The sequence below is a fragment of the Cottoperca gobio genome, unplaced genomic scaffold (assembly GCF_900634415.1).
Source record: "Cottoperca gobio unplaced genomic scaffold, fCotGob3.1 fCotGob3_230arrow_ctg1, whole genome shotgun sequence".
Lineage (NCBI taxonomy): Eukaryota > Metazoa > Chordata > Actinopteri > Perciformes > Bovichtidae > Cottoperca > Cottoperca gobio.
In genome coordinates, this window is record NW_021166859.1 from 76,866 (window position 1) to 91,760 (window position 14,895).

The 14,895-nt window shown below is 38.7% G+C and overlaps 1 protein-coding gene across 1 annotated transcript in view; it reads right to left on the reverse strand.

The window, feature by feature from the left end:
• Positions 1 to 9,969: 9,969 nt before the first annotated feature.
• LOC115004947 (prothrombin-like) overlaps positions 9,970 to 14,895 on the reverse strand; it is an 11,736-nt gene continuing 6,810 nt past the window's right edge. Inside the window, exons 7-15 of the mRNA XM_029426700.1 lie at positions 13,951 to 14,087; positions 13,345 to 13,638; positions 13,158 to 13,268; positions 12,712 to 12,838; positions 11,859 to 12,026; positions 11,253 to 11,426; positions 10,999 to 11,177; positions 10,372 to 10,442; positions 9,970 to 10,113 (exon numbers count right to left, since the gene is read on the reverse strand). Coding sequence (XP_029282560.1) covers positions 9,970 to 10,113; positions 10,372 to 10,442; positions 10,999 to 11,177; positions 11,253 to 11,426; positions 11,859 to 12,026; positions 12,712 to 12,838; positions 13,158 to 13,268; positions 13,345 to 13,638; positions 13,951 to 14,087 — 1,405 coding nt within the window. The remainder of the gene's footprint in view (positions 10,114 to 10,371; positions 10,443 to 10,998; positions 11,178 to 11,252; positions 11,427 to 11,858; positions 12,027 to 12,711; positions 12,839 to 13,157; positions 13,269 to 13,344; positions 13,639 to 13,950; positions 14,088 to 14,895) is intronic.

Genomic DNA, 14,895 nt, shown 5'->3' on the forward strand with positions numbered 1-14,895 from the left:
TCTCTTTGTAGTCGTTTTGTCTGTCTCTGTGGTCGTTTTGTCTCTTTGTAGTCGTTTTGTCTCTTTGTGGTCGTTTTGTCTCGTTTTGTCTCTTTGTGGTCATTTTGTCTCGTTTTGTCTCTTTGTGGTCGTTTTGTCCCTTTGTGGTCGTTTTGTCTCGTTTTGTCTCTTTGTGGTCGTTTTGTCTCTTTGTGGTCGTTTTGTCTCTTTGTAGTCGTTTTGTCTCTTTGTGGTTGTTTTGTCTTGTTTTGTCTCTTTGTGGTCGTTTTGTCTCTTTGTAGTCGTTTTGTCTCTTTGTGGTGGTTTTGTCTCTTTGTAGTCATTTTGTCTCTTTGTGGTAATTTTGTCTCTTTGTGGTCGTTTTGTCTCGTTTTGTCTCTTTGTGGTCGTTTTGTCTCGTTTTGTCTATTGTGGTCGTTTTGTCTCTTTGTGGTTGTGGTCGTTTGTCTCTTTGTAGTCGTTTTGTCTCTTTGTGGTCGTTTTGTCTCTTTGTGGTCGTTTTGTCTCGTTTTGTCTCTTTGTGGTCGTTTTGTCTCGTTTTGTCCTATTGTGGTCGTTTTGTCTCTTTGTGGTCGTTTTGTCTCTTTGTAGTCGTTTTGTCTCTTTGTGGTCGTTTTGTCTATTTGTAGTCGTTTTGTCTCTTTGTGGTCGTTTTGTCTCTTTGTAGTCGTTTTGTCTCTTTGTGGTTGTTTTGTCTTGTTTTGTCTCTTTGTGGTCGTTTTGTCTCTTTGTAGTCGTTTGTCTCTTGTGGTCGTTTTGTCTCTTGTAGTCATTTTGTCTCTTTGTGGTCATTTTGTCTCTTTGTGGTCGTTTTGTCTCGTTTTGTCTCTTTGTGGTCGTTTGTCTCGTTTTGTCCTATTGTGGTCGTTTTGTCTCTTTGTGGTTGTGGTCGTTTTGTCTCTTTGTAGTCGTTTTGTCTCTTTGTGGTCGTTTTGTCTCTTTGTGGTCGTTTTGTCTCGTTTTGTCTCTTTGTGGTCGTTTTGTCTCGTTTTGTCCTATTGTGGTCGTTTTGTCTCTTTGTGGTCGTTTTGTCTCTTTGTAGTCGTTTTGTCTCTTTGTGGTCGTTTTGTCTATTTGTAGTCGTTTTGTCTCTTTGTGGTCGTTTTGTCTATTTGTAGTCGTTTTGTCTCTTTGTGGTCGTTTTGTCTATTTGTAGTCGTTTTGTCTCTTTGTGGTCGTTTTGTCTCTTTGTAGTCGTTTTGTCTCTTTGTGGTCGTTTTGTCTCGTTTTGTCTCTTTGTGGTCGTTTTGTCTCGTTTTGTCTCTTTGTGGTCGTTTTGTCTCGTTTTGTCTCTTTGTGGTCGTTTTGTCTCTTTGTGGTCGTTTTGTCTCTTTGTAGTCGTTTTGTCTCTTTGTGGTCGTTTTGTCTATTTGTAGTCGTTTTGTCTCTTTGTGGTCATTTCGTCTCTTTGTGGTCGTTTTGTCTCGTTTTGTCTCTTTGTGGTCGTTTTGTCTCTTTGTGGACGTTTTGTCTCTTTGTGGACGTTTTGTCTCTTTGTGGTCATTTTGTCTCGTTTTGTTTCTTTGTGGTCGTTTTGTCTCTTTGTGGTCGTTTTGTCTCTTTGTGGACGTTTTGTCTTTTTGTGGTCGTTTTGTGTCTTCAGCATGTGTATATGTTCACACAAAGATAACCAAACAATCTGGTCTTCCGATGGCGATGTTGCCACTGAAGGAAACGTTGATTTGTCACTAAAATGATGAGCTATCATAACTTATTTCCTCCCACACAGCACCAGTGACCGTACGAACTTTTGTTCCCGAGCTGTTTGTAAATCATCAGCTGAGTAAATTAACAAAAGCTGAGCTCAGGTCGGAGTTCAGATTCGTTCTGACTTCAAACCTTTAAAGATCAACGCCCACGCTGAGCAGATTCAACTAAAAAACATTAACAATATAATGACAGTTAAAATAAAGCGATCGAAAAGAAATATAAAGTTAAACATGCTGCTGAAATCTCTGTCTAACTGCTGACTCGGTACAAATCACTGCAAATATTTACTCTCAGATACTGAGGTGAAAGTCTTAAAACAGAGTTGGATCACCTGTCGTACAGTTCATACTTACATACAGACGTGGAAGAAGTATTCAGACATTGTACTTAATAAAAGTAGTAATACCAAGTAAAAGTCCTCTTTATGCAGATTTCAGAGTCATGTTTATTATTTCAAAACAAAGTTACAAGCTTTACAGTAAAAAACTAAGAATACAAGTAAATAATAATTCATTTAAACAATAACAAGAGTTTTAAGCAGAATTGTTATTGATTGATGGGTATAAGATAAAATGGGATAAAACTAATGTATCCAGAGGAAAATTGGTCATAAAGTGGGTAAGAGTGCAAATAGAACCTCATATAAACAATAACCATAAAACAATTAAAACAAGTATAATAATATTAATACATTTTAAATTATAATAAATCATTTTAATATTACAAACAGATAATTTGAACACGTTATTCTTCATTTAATCCTTTTCAATAAAGTTCTTGAAAAATGAATTAAGAGTCACCTGAGAGTATTGATGTGAAGAATGAAGCCAGATAACTGTGGTGCGCCCTCCCGCCCAGCAGATGGCGGTAATGCCCCTTAACGCAGCCCTTAAAGAGATGAACGAAGAAGAAGAAAGTGTTGCTAACGCTAACAATGGCAGCTAACACGGAGCTCCGGATGGATCAGCTCCCTTCAGACCCCGCTGCTGCACGTCTTATCCTACCTGGGCTTCAGAGATCTGATCCAGTATGTACCGGACACACCGACCTGGTAACCTCCACAGCACACTGGAGGAACTGGGAGTAAACATTAAGTTTGTTATTCATAAATAAACACAGAGCAGCTCGTTAGCCTACCCTAGCATCGAAACTAGCTGTTAATTGTGTGCTAATTGCTGTAATAAAGAGTGGCAGAAACTTCGATATGATCAGTTAATTTCAGAAAATGTAAACTATTATCAGACTCAAACAGTAGCTGTCATGTAGCTCAGAGCTAACACGAGCTAACTTTTTATAAGATAAACATGTTGTGTTCAGTTAGCCGCGAGCTAACAGCTGCTAACTGTTTGTTTACGTTTGGTTCTGACTGCACAACAGCTCAGTTATTATTGTTCTTAAAATAATATATACAGGAAGTAATTAAATCCTTTTTTAAGGCATTAAAAGTACTAATACTGTACTTTTAAAAGTAAAGTCCTCCATTCAAAATAAAGTACAAAGTATTTGCCATCAAAATATTCTTAAAAGTACCAAAAGTAAAATGTATTATTAAACTAAATCACAGAGTTCAAATGTTTTTGTTTTTATTTCTTTATATGCTGATTGTTCTGGATGTATTGATTAAATACTTAATGTCCAATGTTTTCTTATTGATTAGTACTCGGATATATTATTTTGGTAAAAGTAGTACCACAGTGTAAAAATACTCATACATTATATATATATTATATTATTTATATATATATATATATATATATACTTGAGTAAATGTACTTCGTTACTTTGTTCCCAGTTAATAGTGAAAATGTGTGTTATGATCAAAGTGACATCTTCTAATGTTTTTGCTTTCACAATACTCGGACAGCAGCAAATGTTTGGCATGAAATAATTATTAACTGATATAAATAATCGCTGTTACGACTGAGAGTTTCAGAGGGATTCTTAGAGGCTGCTGAAGTGTCAGAAAAGTAACAACTTAAAGTCACAGAAATAAAATCGTCACTTCAAATGTCTGAAAAAACATGTGTTCAGTTTATTCTGATATAAAAGCAGCAAAGAGACGTTGGAGAGGATGTCCCTGATGTCATCTGATGTTTGTGTGTCTATTGAAACTAACCGTCTCACTGACACAAATGACCCGTCTCTCTGTAGCTGTAGTTTTGTCAGCAGGAGGTTGAACGACTTGTCCAAACACAACCCGCTGTGGAAATGTCTCTGCTCCAAACACTGGCTGCTGACTGAGTGAGTACACGTGTTCTGTACACGTCTCCTACCAGTACCAACAGCTCCCTGAGTAACGTGTGTGTGTGTGCGTGTGCGTGTGCGTGTGCGTGTGTGTGTGTGTGTGTGTGTACAGTGCGGAGCGGCTGCAGAGCGGCGTGTCCTGGTACTGCCTCTTCAAACAGTCCTACAGAGACCTGGGCCGCTACATGCAGCACTACGCGCTGCTGAAGAGATCCTGGGAGCAGCTGAAGGACTTCCTGCTGCAGAAATGTCCTCGCATGATCGCGTCGCTCAAAGGTCTCGTATATGTTTGATTGACATCTTATACGTTAACGTTGTCCTGGTTGTACTTGCACTGCTCCAACACTTGAACTACTGATGATCTTAACTTGAACTACTAATGATCTTAACTTGAACTACTGATGATCTTAACTTGAACTACTAGATCTTAACTTGAACTACTATGATCTTAACTTGAACCTAATGATACTAATGATCTTAACTTGAACTACTAATGATCTTAACTTGAACTACTGATGATCTTAACTTGAACTACTATGATCTTAACTTGAACTACTAATGATCTAATGATCTTAACTTGAACTACTAATGATCTTAACTTGAACTACTGATGATCTTAACTTGAACTACTAATGATCTTAACTTGAACTACTGATGATCTAACTTGAACTACTATGATCTTAACTTGAACTACTGATGATCTTAACTTGAACTACTAATGATCTTAACTTGAACTACTGATGATCTTAACTTGAACTACTAATGATCTTAACTTGAACTACTGATGATCTTAACTTGAACTACTAATGATCTTAACTTGAACTACTGATGATCTTAACTTGAACTACTAATGATCTTAACTTGAACTACTGATGATCTTAACTTGAACTACTGATGATCTTAACTTGAACTACTATGATCTTAACTTAACTTGAACTATAATGATCTTAACTTGAACTACTAATGATCTTAACTTGAACTACTAATGATCTTAACTTGAACTACTAATGATCTTAACTTGAACTACTGATGATCTTAACTTGAACTACTATGATCTTAACTTGAACTACTGATGATCTTAACTTGAACTACTATGATCTTAACTTGAACTACTATGATCTTAACTTGAACTACTAATGATCTTAACTTGAACTACTGATGATCTTAACTTGAACTACTAATGATCTTATCTTGAACTACTGATGATCTTAACTTGAACTACTGATGATCTTAACTTGAACTACTATGATCTTAACTTGAACTACTAATGATCTTAACTTGAACTACTAATGATCTTAACTTGAAACTACTAATGATCTTATTGAACTACTGATGATCTTAACTTGAACTACTAATGATGTTATCTTGAACTACTAATGATTCTTAACTTGAACTACTGATGATCTTAACTTGAACTACTATCTACTAGATACATATAAAACAGTCGGCAGTAAAACGTTTTGAATAAGTTCTTCCTGTGCTTCAAATGATTCACGTGATTAATTCCCCGCCCTGCTATTGGTTGTCAGCAGAGAGGACATTTGTGATACTAACATGATGCTTGAACATGTGGAGATAGACCTTTGTAGATCTCACTGACTCAGCAAATATATACAAACTCTGCACAAATGAAGTGATGCAGATAGACCCTGCTCACTTTAAAGCACTTTTGAGACATAGACCTCAATATTGTCCAATTGTCAGATAGACCTTGTTTACCCTCAGTTGACGATATATTTTATTTAGAAAATACGGTATTTCAACACTCCATCTGTCATTTTAAGATATAGTAATATTTAATGAATTGGTGGCATTTATTTTTATGTAATTTGATTACATGATTTTATTAATATAAAATGTCTTAATGTTTAGAATATAAATTGCTCTTATTGTATATGCATCTCCTCCAAGTTGAATGCTCTCTATTCTGTGCGCTGAATAAATAAATAACTGTTTAATATAATTGTGTTGCAGAACCTGAGTACCACCATCGTGATGGACGTGGGTCACAGCCCTCAACCCGGCTATAGACATCGGACAGGTGAAAAATTATTTTGGGAAAATAGTCACTTAAAGTTATAATATGTAACATTTCCTCTTTAAAATGTCTAAAAGCAACTATACCTATGTTTTCTATTTAGCTGAGTTGGAGCCATAAGAGTGACATAAAACAAGAATAAATCTGTAAAAGAATAAGAAAATATAATAATTAAAGACAAAGTATATGTATAATATCACATTTCTGTACATTATTTATATATTTTGCATATAAATGACTCTTTTGATTTTTGTATATTTATTATTTTATTTTAATATGTTGTCATTTTTATTTATTTAAAAAAAATATATTTATAGGCCTGTATATTCCACTTTTTTTATTCCCAGAATAAATGAACAAATGTGAAGATAAATAAAAATGCTTAAAACATATTTTTTTATATTTAGCTGTTTTTTCTTTATATTATTTTATTAATTCAGTTTTTTCTGTTTCTGTGCAGGTGGAGGGGGCGTTCATGCAGGGTCTGGGTCTCTTCACCCTGGAGGAGCTTCATTATTCGCCCCAGGGCGTCCTCCTCACCCGGGGTCCTGGTTCCTATAAGATCCCGGCGTTCGGGGACATTCCCACCCATCTTACCGTCTCGCTGCTTCGCGACGCTCCAAACGACAAAGCCATCTTCGCCTCCAAGGTAACGAAGTACATTTACTCAAGTACTGCATTTAAGTACAACTTTGAGGTACTTGTACTTTACTTGATAATGTTCCTCTCCTGCCACTTTCTACTTCTCTACATTTATCTGACGGCTCTATAAGATGAACTTTTTAATTATTGTAATAGTTTTAATTATTTAAAAAAGGTTAATACTGTTGTACAAACATTTTGAATTTTTCACTGTTTTTAAAAGCAAAGAATTAATATATTAATGTAGAACATAATCATCAGATTAGGGATTTAAAGGCTTTATTATCATAAACACAACAACGCAGCATCCAGTAGACTTCAGACATAAAACACACTTAAAGTAAAATGCAGGAAGAAGTCAATACATACTTATAAAATATAAGATAAAACAGAATGTAAAATACTGTATACTGTATTAATATATAAACATGTGTATATGTGGAATAAACAGGTGTTTATTATTATTTACTGTTAGAGTATTTTCACAGTGTGGTATTAGTACTTTTACTGCAGTAAAATACTTCCTCCACCTCTGTACCGCCATGTTTTTCTCTGCAGGCCGTTGGCGAGCCTCCTCTCTTTCTGGCGGCGTCGGTTTTCTACGCCATCAAAGATGCCATCAGCGCTGCCCGGGTGGAGTCAGGCATCAGCGGTCCCTTCAGTTGGACAGCCCGGCCTCCGGGCGAGAGGATTCGCACGCCTGCAGCGACAGATTCACCAAACTGGTACGGAACTTGGTTTTAAGTTTTAGAGGTTAGAGACAGCGTCGTGCAAACGGTTATTTTAGATTTTTATCAAAGTCAGCAGATTAACGGTCAGTGGAATACATTTAGCCCCGGAATTTACTAGAAGTTATTTGAAATCAAAACGTCGGTACGTTGAATGTCTTGTTGCAAGGTTTTTGGTAATGTTGCTACTGTAGTGGCAGTGAGTCTTTAAGAAAAGTAACAGACAGGAAGCAGGAATGAACCAAGCACAGATTGGGCAGGGAACTGGCAGGAAACTGGCAAGAAACTGGCAGGAAACAGGCAGGAAACTGGCAAGAAACTTGGCAGGAAACTGGCATGAAACTGGCAGGAAACTGGCAGGAAACTGGCAAGAACAGGCAGGAAACTGGCAAGAAACTGGCAGGAAACGGGCAGGAAACGGGCAGGAAACTGGCAGGAAACTGGCATGAAACTGGCAGGAAACAGGCAGGAAACTGGCATGAAACTAGCATGAAACTGGCATGAAACTGGCATGAAACTGGCAGGAAACTGACAGGAAACTGGCATGAAACTAGCATGAAACTGGCATGAAACTGGCATGAAACTGGCATGAAACTGGCAGAAACTGGCATGAAACTGGCATAAAACTGGTAGGAAACTGGCAGGAAACCTGGCAGGAAACTGACAGGAAACGGGCAGGAAACAGACAGGACTCTGGCAGGAAAACTGGCAAGAAACAGGCAGGAAACTGGCAAGAAACTGGCAGGAAACTGGCAAGAAACAGGCAGGAAACTGGCAAGAAACTGGCAGGAAACTGGCAAGAAACTGGCAGGAAACTGGCAGGAAACGGGCAGGAAACTGGCAGGAAAACTAACAGGAAACTGGCATGAAACTGGCATGAAACTGACATGAAACTGACATGAAACTGGCAGGAAACTGGCATGAAACAGGCAGGAAACTGGCATGAAACTAGCATGAAACTGGCATGAAACTGGTAGGAAACTGACATGAAACTGGCATGAAACTGACATGAAACTGACATGAAACTGGCAGGAAACTGGCATGAAACAGGCAGGAAACTGGCATGAAACTGGCATGAAACTAGCATGAAACTGGCATGAAACTGGTATGAACACTGGCATGAAACTGGTAGGAAACTGGCAGGAAACTGGCAGGAAACGGGCAGGAAACAGACAGGACTCTGGCAGGAATCTGGCAGGAAACTGGTAGGAAACAGTCTTGACTCCCAGTCCAGGTCACCCCGAAGGTGTCTGACGGGGTTAAAGTCAGGACTCCAAACTGGGAAAACCTTTTCTTTATGGAGCCCAGTAAGAAGAACATGATGGAAACACTTCCTCACATTAAACAACTGTTTTTGGTTTTTGTGTTGCAGTGTCCTCCTGCAGAGCGCGGCTCCTTCACCCCCTGGTCTGTACAGGTGTAGGACCACAGACTGAGAAAACCACAAAACAAAAAGAGCTCACCAACTGATCAGGACAGTTAGTGATCTTACATTATAATCTTTAATTCTATAAAATAGCTAATAGGACTCGGGGATTAACATGATTCACTGTTTTACAGTTTAATGCTTTAATAAGAGATTACACTGATTGTTGCTGCACTCAGTTCATAAAATTAAGTATGATCAATTTATGTTTTATGGAATAATTGCACTGTTTGAATGAAATAAAACTTTTAGAAGCACATGTTGCTGCACGTTTATTTCTGCCGACAGAAAGCACCCTGAACACTTTAGATGACTTACATTTCCCTCCGTTTCCAACGGCTTCAATGCGTCAAAAAACAGGATTTTTTAATCGACCGTACAAACTCAGACTCCATATTTCACTCCTTCAAACACCTGCTTGAAAAAGTCATCGTTACGATATTTGTGCAAAAACCTGTCGATGTCTTTGAAACTAAAAACTAAAAACTAAGACGTTCTTGTGTTTTCTGCAGACTACGCACAGATACTGGCAACAGTATCTGTGCTTTATGTTGTGTTTCATAATACAGGGACATTTTAAATTACTCGTTTATTAATGCATCTCATCGTTCAGTGAGAGAACGTCAGCTGCTATGGTCCGTGTGTACGTGCACACGTTTCATGTTTGGGACAAATACATGCTGTTGCCATGGTTTCCTGCACAAAGGTGGTGATAATCACGTCTCGCTCGGGAGAATACAACGAGCATTTAATATACAGGAAATCATTTTTAAAAACAGGGCGTTATGTAAACAAACATTTAAAAAGGGTTAAAAATGCGAAATTAATAAATATTTGGTGGTTATGATGATGACTGAAGTAAAAGATTTAACTCTGGAAGTGGAAAATAATGTTATTATATAATTTAATGCAGTTGTTTGACGCAGACATTTGGCACCTCCAGGGTTCCTTTAATACACTTACTATTAAACTTAATGCTTAAGTCAGTCCTCGAAAATAATTTAATTACATTTAAAATGAATATTTGGTGTTGATCAGGACAGATCTTTTGGAAAACATTAAGATATTTTTAAGGATGTTTTGTTCTCTCAGCACAATAAAGACCAGAAGTAGGATGTGGACAAACTTTATTAGCATTAGCGTTAGCATCCTGCTTTAAACAGGCAGAACAGGAAAGGTGTCTATGTTCCCGTTTGTTCGATGACTTTCCTCATCCACCTGCTCATCCGGAACAGGTGGGTGTAGAAGCCGTACTTTCCGTCTCGGTCGCAGCCCTCGCCCCACGACACGATGCCCATCTGATACCAGCGGTTATCTGCCGGGTACTGCACACAAGAACACATTCAAATATCTCATAAATCGATTATAGTTTAGTGTTAGGACAGAGAAATATTCAGCAACGACTTTAATACGATAATTCCCTTCTATCTCAAGCAAAAATTACAATTTGCTGCTTTTCTTATGAGATATTGTATTGTAAGACATTGTATGGAGGACTGAAGCTGCCATATAATAAAGAAAAAGCATCAATTATCAAACACATGTGCACGTTCATTTGAAAATAAGTAGAAAAATACTCTCACCTTCATCACAAACGGTCCACCACTGTCTCCCTCACAGGCGTCTCCACGTTGGGCGTCCTCTGGTTTATAACCTGCCAATAGATACATATACAATGTATGTATAGAACTTTGAATTAATTATTAACATATTAATAAGAAATATATAAATATCCACTTGCATAAACATAATTTTAAATAATATGAATAAACCAATAAAATATAATAAACCAAAGAAAATTAAAATATAAATCAAAAAATGTAATATATGTAATGAAATCAAAAAGTAGATATATAAATAAATTAATTGATTTAAGTAAATAATTAATATATACATTTATATAAAAAATGTATAACAGTTGATATGAAATCCTATAATAGGAATAAAATTCATCCTGAAGGAAACATGAACGTCAGAACCACATTTCATCACAATCCATCCAATACTTATATATATATATATAATATATATATTTCACTTAAAACCATACATTTCAACCTCATGGTGGCGCTACGTCGGTGGATCACTAAAATCAGTAGGATTCATCCTCTGGGGAACATGAATGATTCTACCAAATGTGATGCAATTCAGTTCAATAGTTGAGCCACGCTGCTTTTTCTTATTCTTATATGTAGAAATATGAACGTTACCGGCACAGAACATGTTGTCTGTGGTCTTGATGGATGTGGAGCTGCGGCAGATGTCCTGGTCCACGATTGGTAGGTGGATTTGCTGGAGGACTTTGGGTAAATTTCTTGATGAGGGGTTCCAGGTTTCCTTCAGGTTCCCCCAACCAGTCACTCGACCCTTATAGCCTTCAGTCAGCAGCCTGTCGGGGGAAAACCAAGTCAGATGACTCGTGAAACCCATTTAAAAACCTATTTTGTTTCATTGTTTGTCTTACGTCTTGGCGACCTCCTTGCTGGGCAGGCAGATTGGATGGATCTCATTGCTGAAGATGATTGGCCGCCTCAGGTGCAGCAGAGCGATGTCGCGGTTCAGATTTACCTTCCAGTTGTACTTTGGGTGGACGATGATTTCACTGATAGCCACGATCTTCTCAATGCCGCGCTCAAACCTGGAAAGTCATCATAAATATTCCTTTGTTCTACTCTAAGGCTGTGTTCACACAAAACGAGTTTGGCTGTGGCATTATTTGTGTTTATAGCCGTGGCTGAATTACTCTGGTTTACTACAGCCGTGTGAACCCGAAATAAACAGATTTTGCTGTGATTTAATTGCATTAAACGGGTAAAAAGGATGAAGAAATAACTCAATGATGATGGCGATTTGTAAAAAGTCTGACTTCATGCTTTGTCAGGTCCGTCTGCAAGACAACGAGCAAACAACTTTTAAAAAGCTGGTTTTCTGAAAGGTGTTTGGATTGATTCACATTTATTTGCGGGTTTGCATTGACTCTATATGTAATCGCACTGCGTGAAACATTGATTCGCATTTGGTGTGAACCCAGCATAAGAATCCATTCATAAATACAGACGGGGAGCCTTACTGGGCCCTGTTGTGTTTTCCCAGTCGGACCAGGATGTCGTTGGCGGTGAAGTTCTTATTCCAGGGCGGGTAGAGGATGCAGTGAGCAGCAGTGACGATCCATTGATCGCTGACCAGACTGGCCCCACACAGCAGCTCCTGTGGGCTGCGCTTATACAGCATCACCTGCCTGCAGACAGCAATATATCAGTTATAATCCCTGACATGAGTCAGCGTCATGAGTCCTAAACCCTGACATGAGTCAGCGTCATGAGTCCTAAACCCTGACATGAGTCAGCGTCATGAGTCCTAAACCCTGAAACCCTGAGGTCAGGTCATGAGTCCTAAACCCTGACATGAGTCAGCGTCATGAGTCCTAAACCCCTGACATGAGTCAGCGTCATGAGTCCTAAACCCTGACATGAGTCAGCGTCATGAGTCCTAAACCCTGACATGAGTCAGCGTCATGAGTCTTACACCCTGACATGAGTCAGCGTCATGAGTCCTAAACCCTGACATGAGTCAGCGTTATGAGTCCTAAACCCTGACATGAGTCAGCGTTATGAGTCCTAAACCCTGACATGAGTCAGCGTCATGAGTCCTAAACCCTGACATGAGTCAGCGTTATGAGTCTTACACCCTGACATGAGTCAGCGTCATGAGTCCTAAACCCTGACATGAGTCAGCGTCATGAGTCCTAAACCCTGACATGAGTCAGCGCTATGTTCTCGTCAATTGGTGGTTAATTTATGAATAAAAACTTTTGCAGATTGGTTTTCTGCAATAATCCAAAATCCAATGAAAACACTACAAAAACACGTTTCTATTGTGTGGTTACCATGGTGACAGCTTATTGTTTAAATTGTTTTGGTTACCATGGTGCTGAGGCCACCTCAGCGTCGTCACCGCCAACGATGCGTTTCTCTGCGTACGACTCCATCAGCTCATTCTCCTTCGCATCCTTTTTATTCAGCTTCTCGAACAGGGGGCGCTCTCCGCACACTGCGGCACAACACGACCATACGGTACACAAGTTAAAGCAACAATTAGGAAACCTGTTAAAGGCATCATGTAAATATATATCAGCAGAATTAGCTGATCATGTGACCTAAATGTTCGCGACGTCACAACTTATTCTGGTATAACAGATTTGCCAGATTGGGCACATACACAATTCAGTTATCTCATTTCATTGAGAAATATTTGATTGACTTGAGTTGTATTCAATCGTCGCTAAGGATAACTTACCTTGACTTCATTATCAGTGTTAACCAGCGAGATAAATTACCTGCTTCATGAACAGTTATCTATCAGCACTCACCGCTCTCTCCTTCTCCAAAGGTTTGAGGTTTGAAAAATAATTTCTTGCCGGGCTGCATGACAGAACGCTCCCGGCCTCCAGTCTCTGAGGTAAACTCAACCAACTGATCCTCTGAGAGACAGACAGGTAGTTCATTAAGCACCAGTGTAGTATTCTGCAGTATTACGGGTACTCTTGTAGTATTTACCGCACAGATCCAGGTCGCAGTAGTCCACCGTCACATTTTCAGAAACCCGCACGTAGCACCAGGGCCCCTCAGGGTCGTTGTCGGGGTTTCGGCACTTGTTGCCCAGCAGGATGACCTCGGGGATGAACTCTTTGTCCGCGCTGAGGACCTTTGCCTCCGGCGACGACCACGGCATACAGGTGTGGCCTCCCAGGGTGACGGCCAGGTCGCCGATGTAGTCGATGCCGTAACTGGGTATACAGGCGCCGGTTTTTAATGGTTCAGGGGCCACAGTGGGCGGGACAAAGTCCTTACCTTGGAGGAAAAGAGTATTTTATTTATCTAGTACCAAGTTGTACTGATAGTATTACAGAAGCATTAGATTTGCAGATCCCACATTTTGGTACTGGAGCCGGAGCCGGGGGGGGGGGGGGGGGGGGGGTAACATTCACAGAACAAACTCAGAATTTATGGAATTAAAGTCATACATTTACAAACAAAACAAACGTGGACATTCTCTGAGATAAACTTGTAACTTGACTTGGCAAGAGAAAACGTTCGCTGCGGCAAAAAAGGAAAAGAGGTGTTTATTGTAGTATTTAGTTGGTAGTACGAGCAGGGACTTGCCACACGTCGGGACCTTGCAGTTCTCTTTCTGGACGGTCGGGTCTTTGGTGAAACACCAGGGTCCCTCCGCACGCATGTCGGGGTTTCGACAGAAGTTTTCCTGCAGGTTGCTGTTTGGTTCTGAAGTGTTGTACTCCCTGCAGACAGACAGGTGAGCAGATACTGACTGACTGACTGACTTACTTACGTACTTAGTTACTTACTTTGTTAGAATAGTTACTTACTTACTTGCGTACTTAGTTACTTACTTACTTACGTACTTAGTTACTTACTTACTTAGTTACTTACTTGCATACTTAGTTACTTACTTACGTACTTAGTTACTTACGTACTTAGTTACTTACTTACTTGCGTACTTAGTTACTTACTTACTTACGTACTTAGTTACTTACTTACTTAGTTACTTACTTGCATACTTAGTTACTTACTTACGTACTTAGTTACTTACGTACTTAGTTACTTACGTACTTAGTTACTTACTTACTTAGTTACTTACTTGCATACTTAGTTACTTACTTACGTACTTAGTTACTTACTTACGTACTTAGTTACTTACTTACTTAGTTACTTACTTACTTAGTTACTTACTTACGTACTTAGTTACTTACTTACTTAGTTACTTACTTACGTACTTAGTTACTTACTTAGTTACTTACTTAATTACTTACTTAGTGACTTACTTACGTACTTAGTTACTTACATACTTAGTTACTTACTTACGTACTTAGTTAGTTACTTACATACTTAGTTACTTACTTACTTAGTTACTTACTTACTTAGTTACTTACTTACGTACTTAGTTACTTACTTACTTAGTTACTTACTTACTTAGTTACTTACTTACGTACTTAGTTACTTACTTAGTTACTTACTTAATTACTTACTTAGTGACTTACTTACGTACTTAGTTACTTACTTACGTACTTAGTTACTTACTTACATACT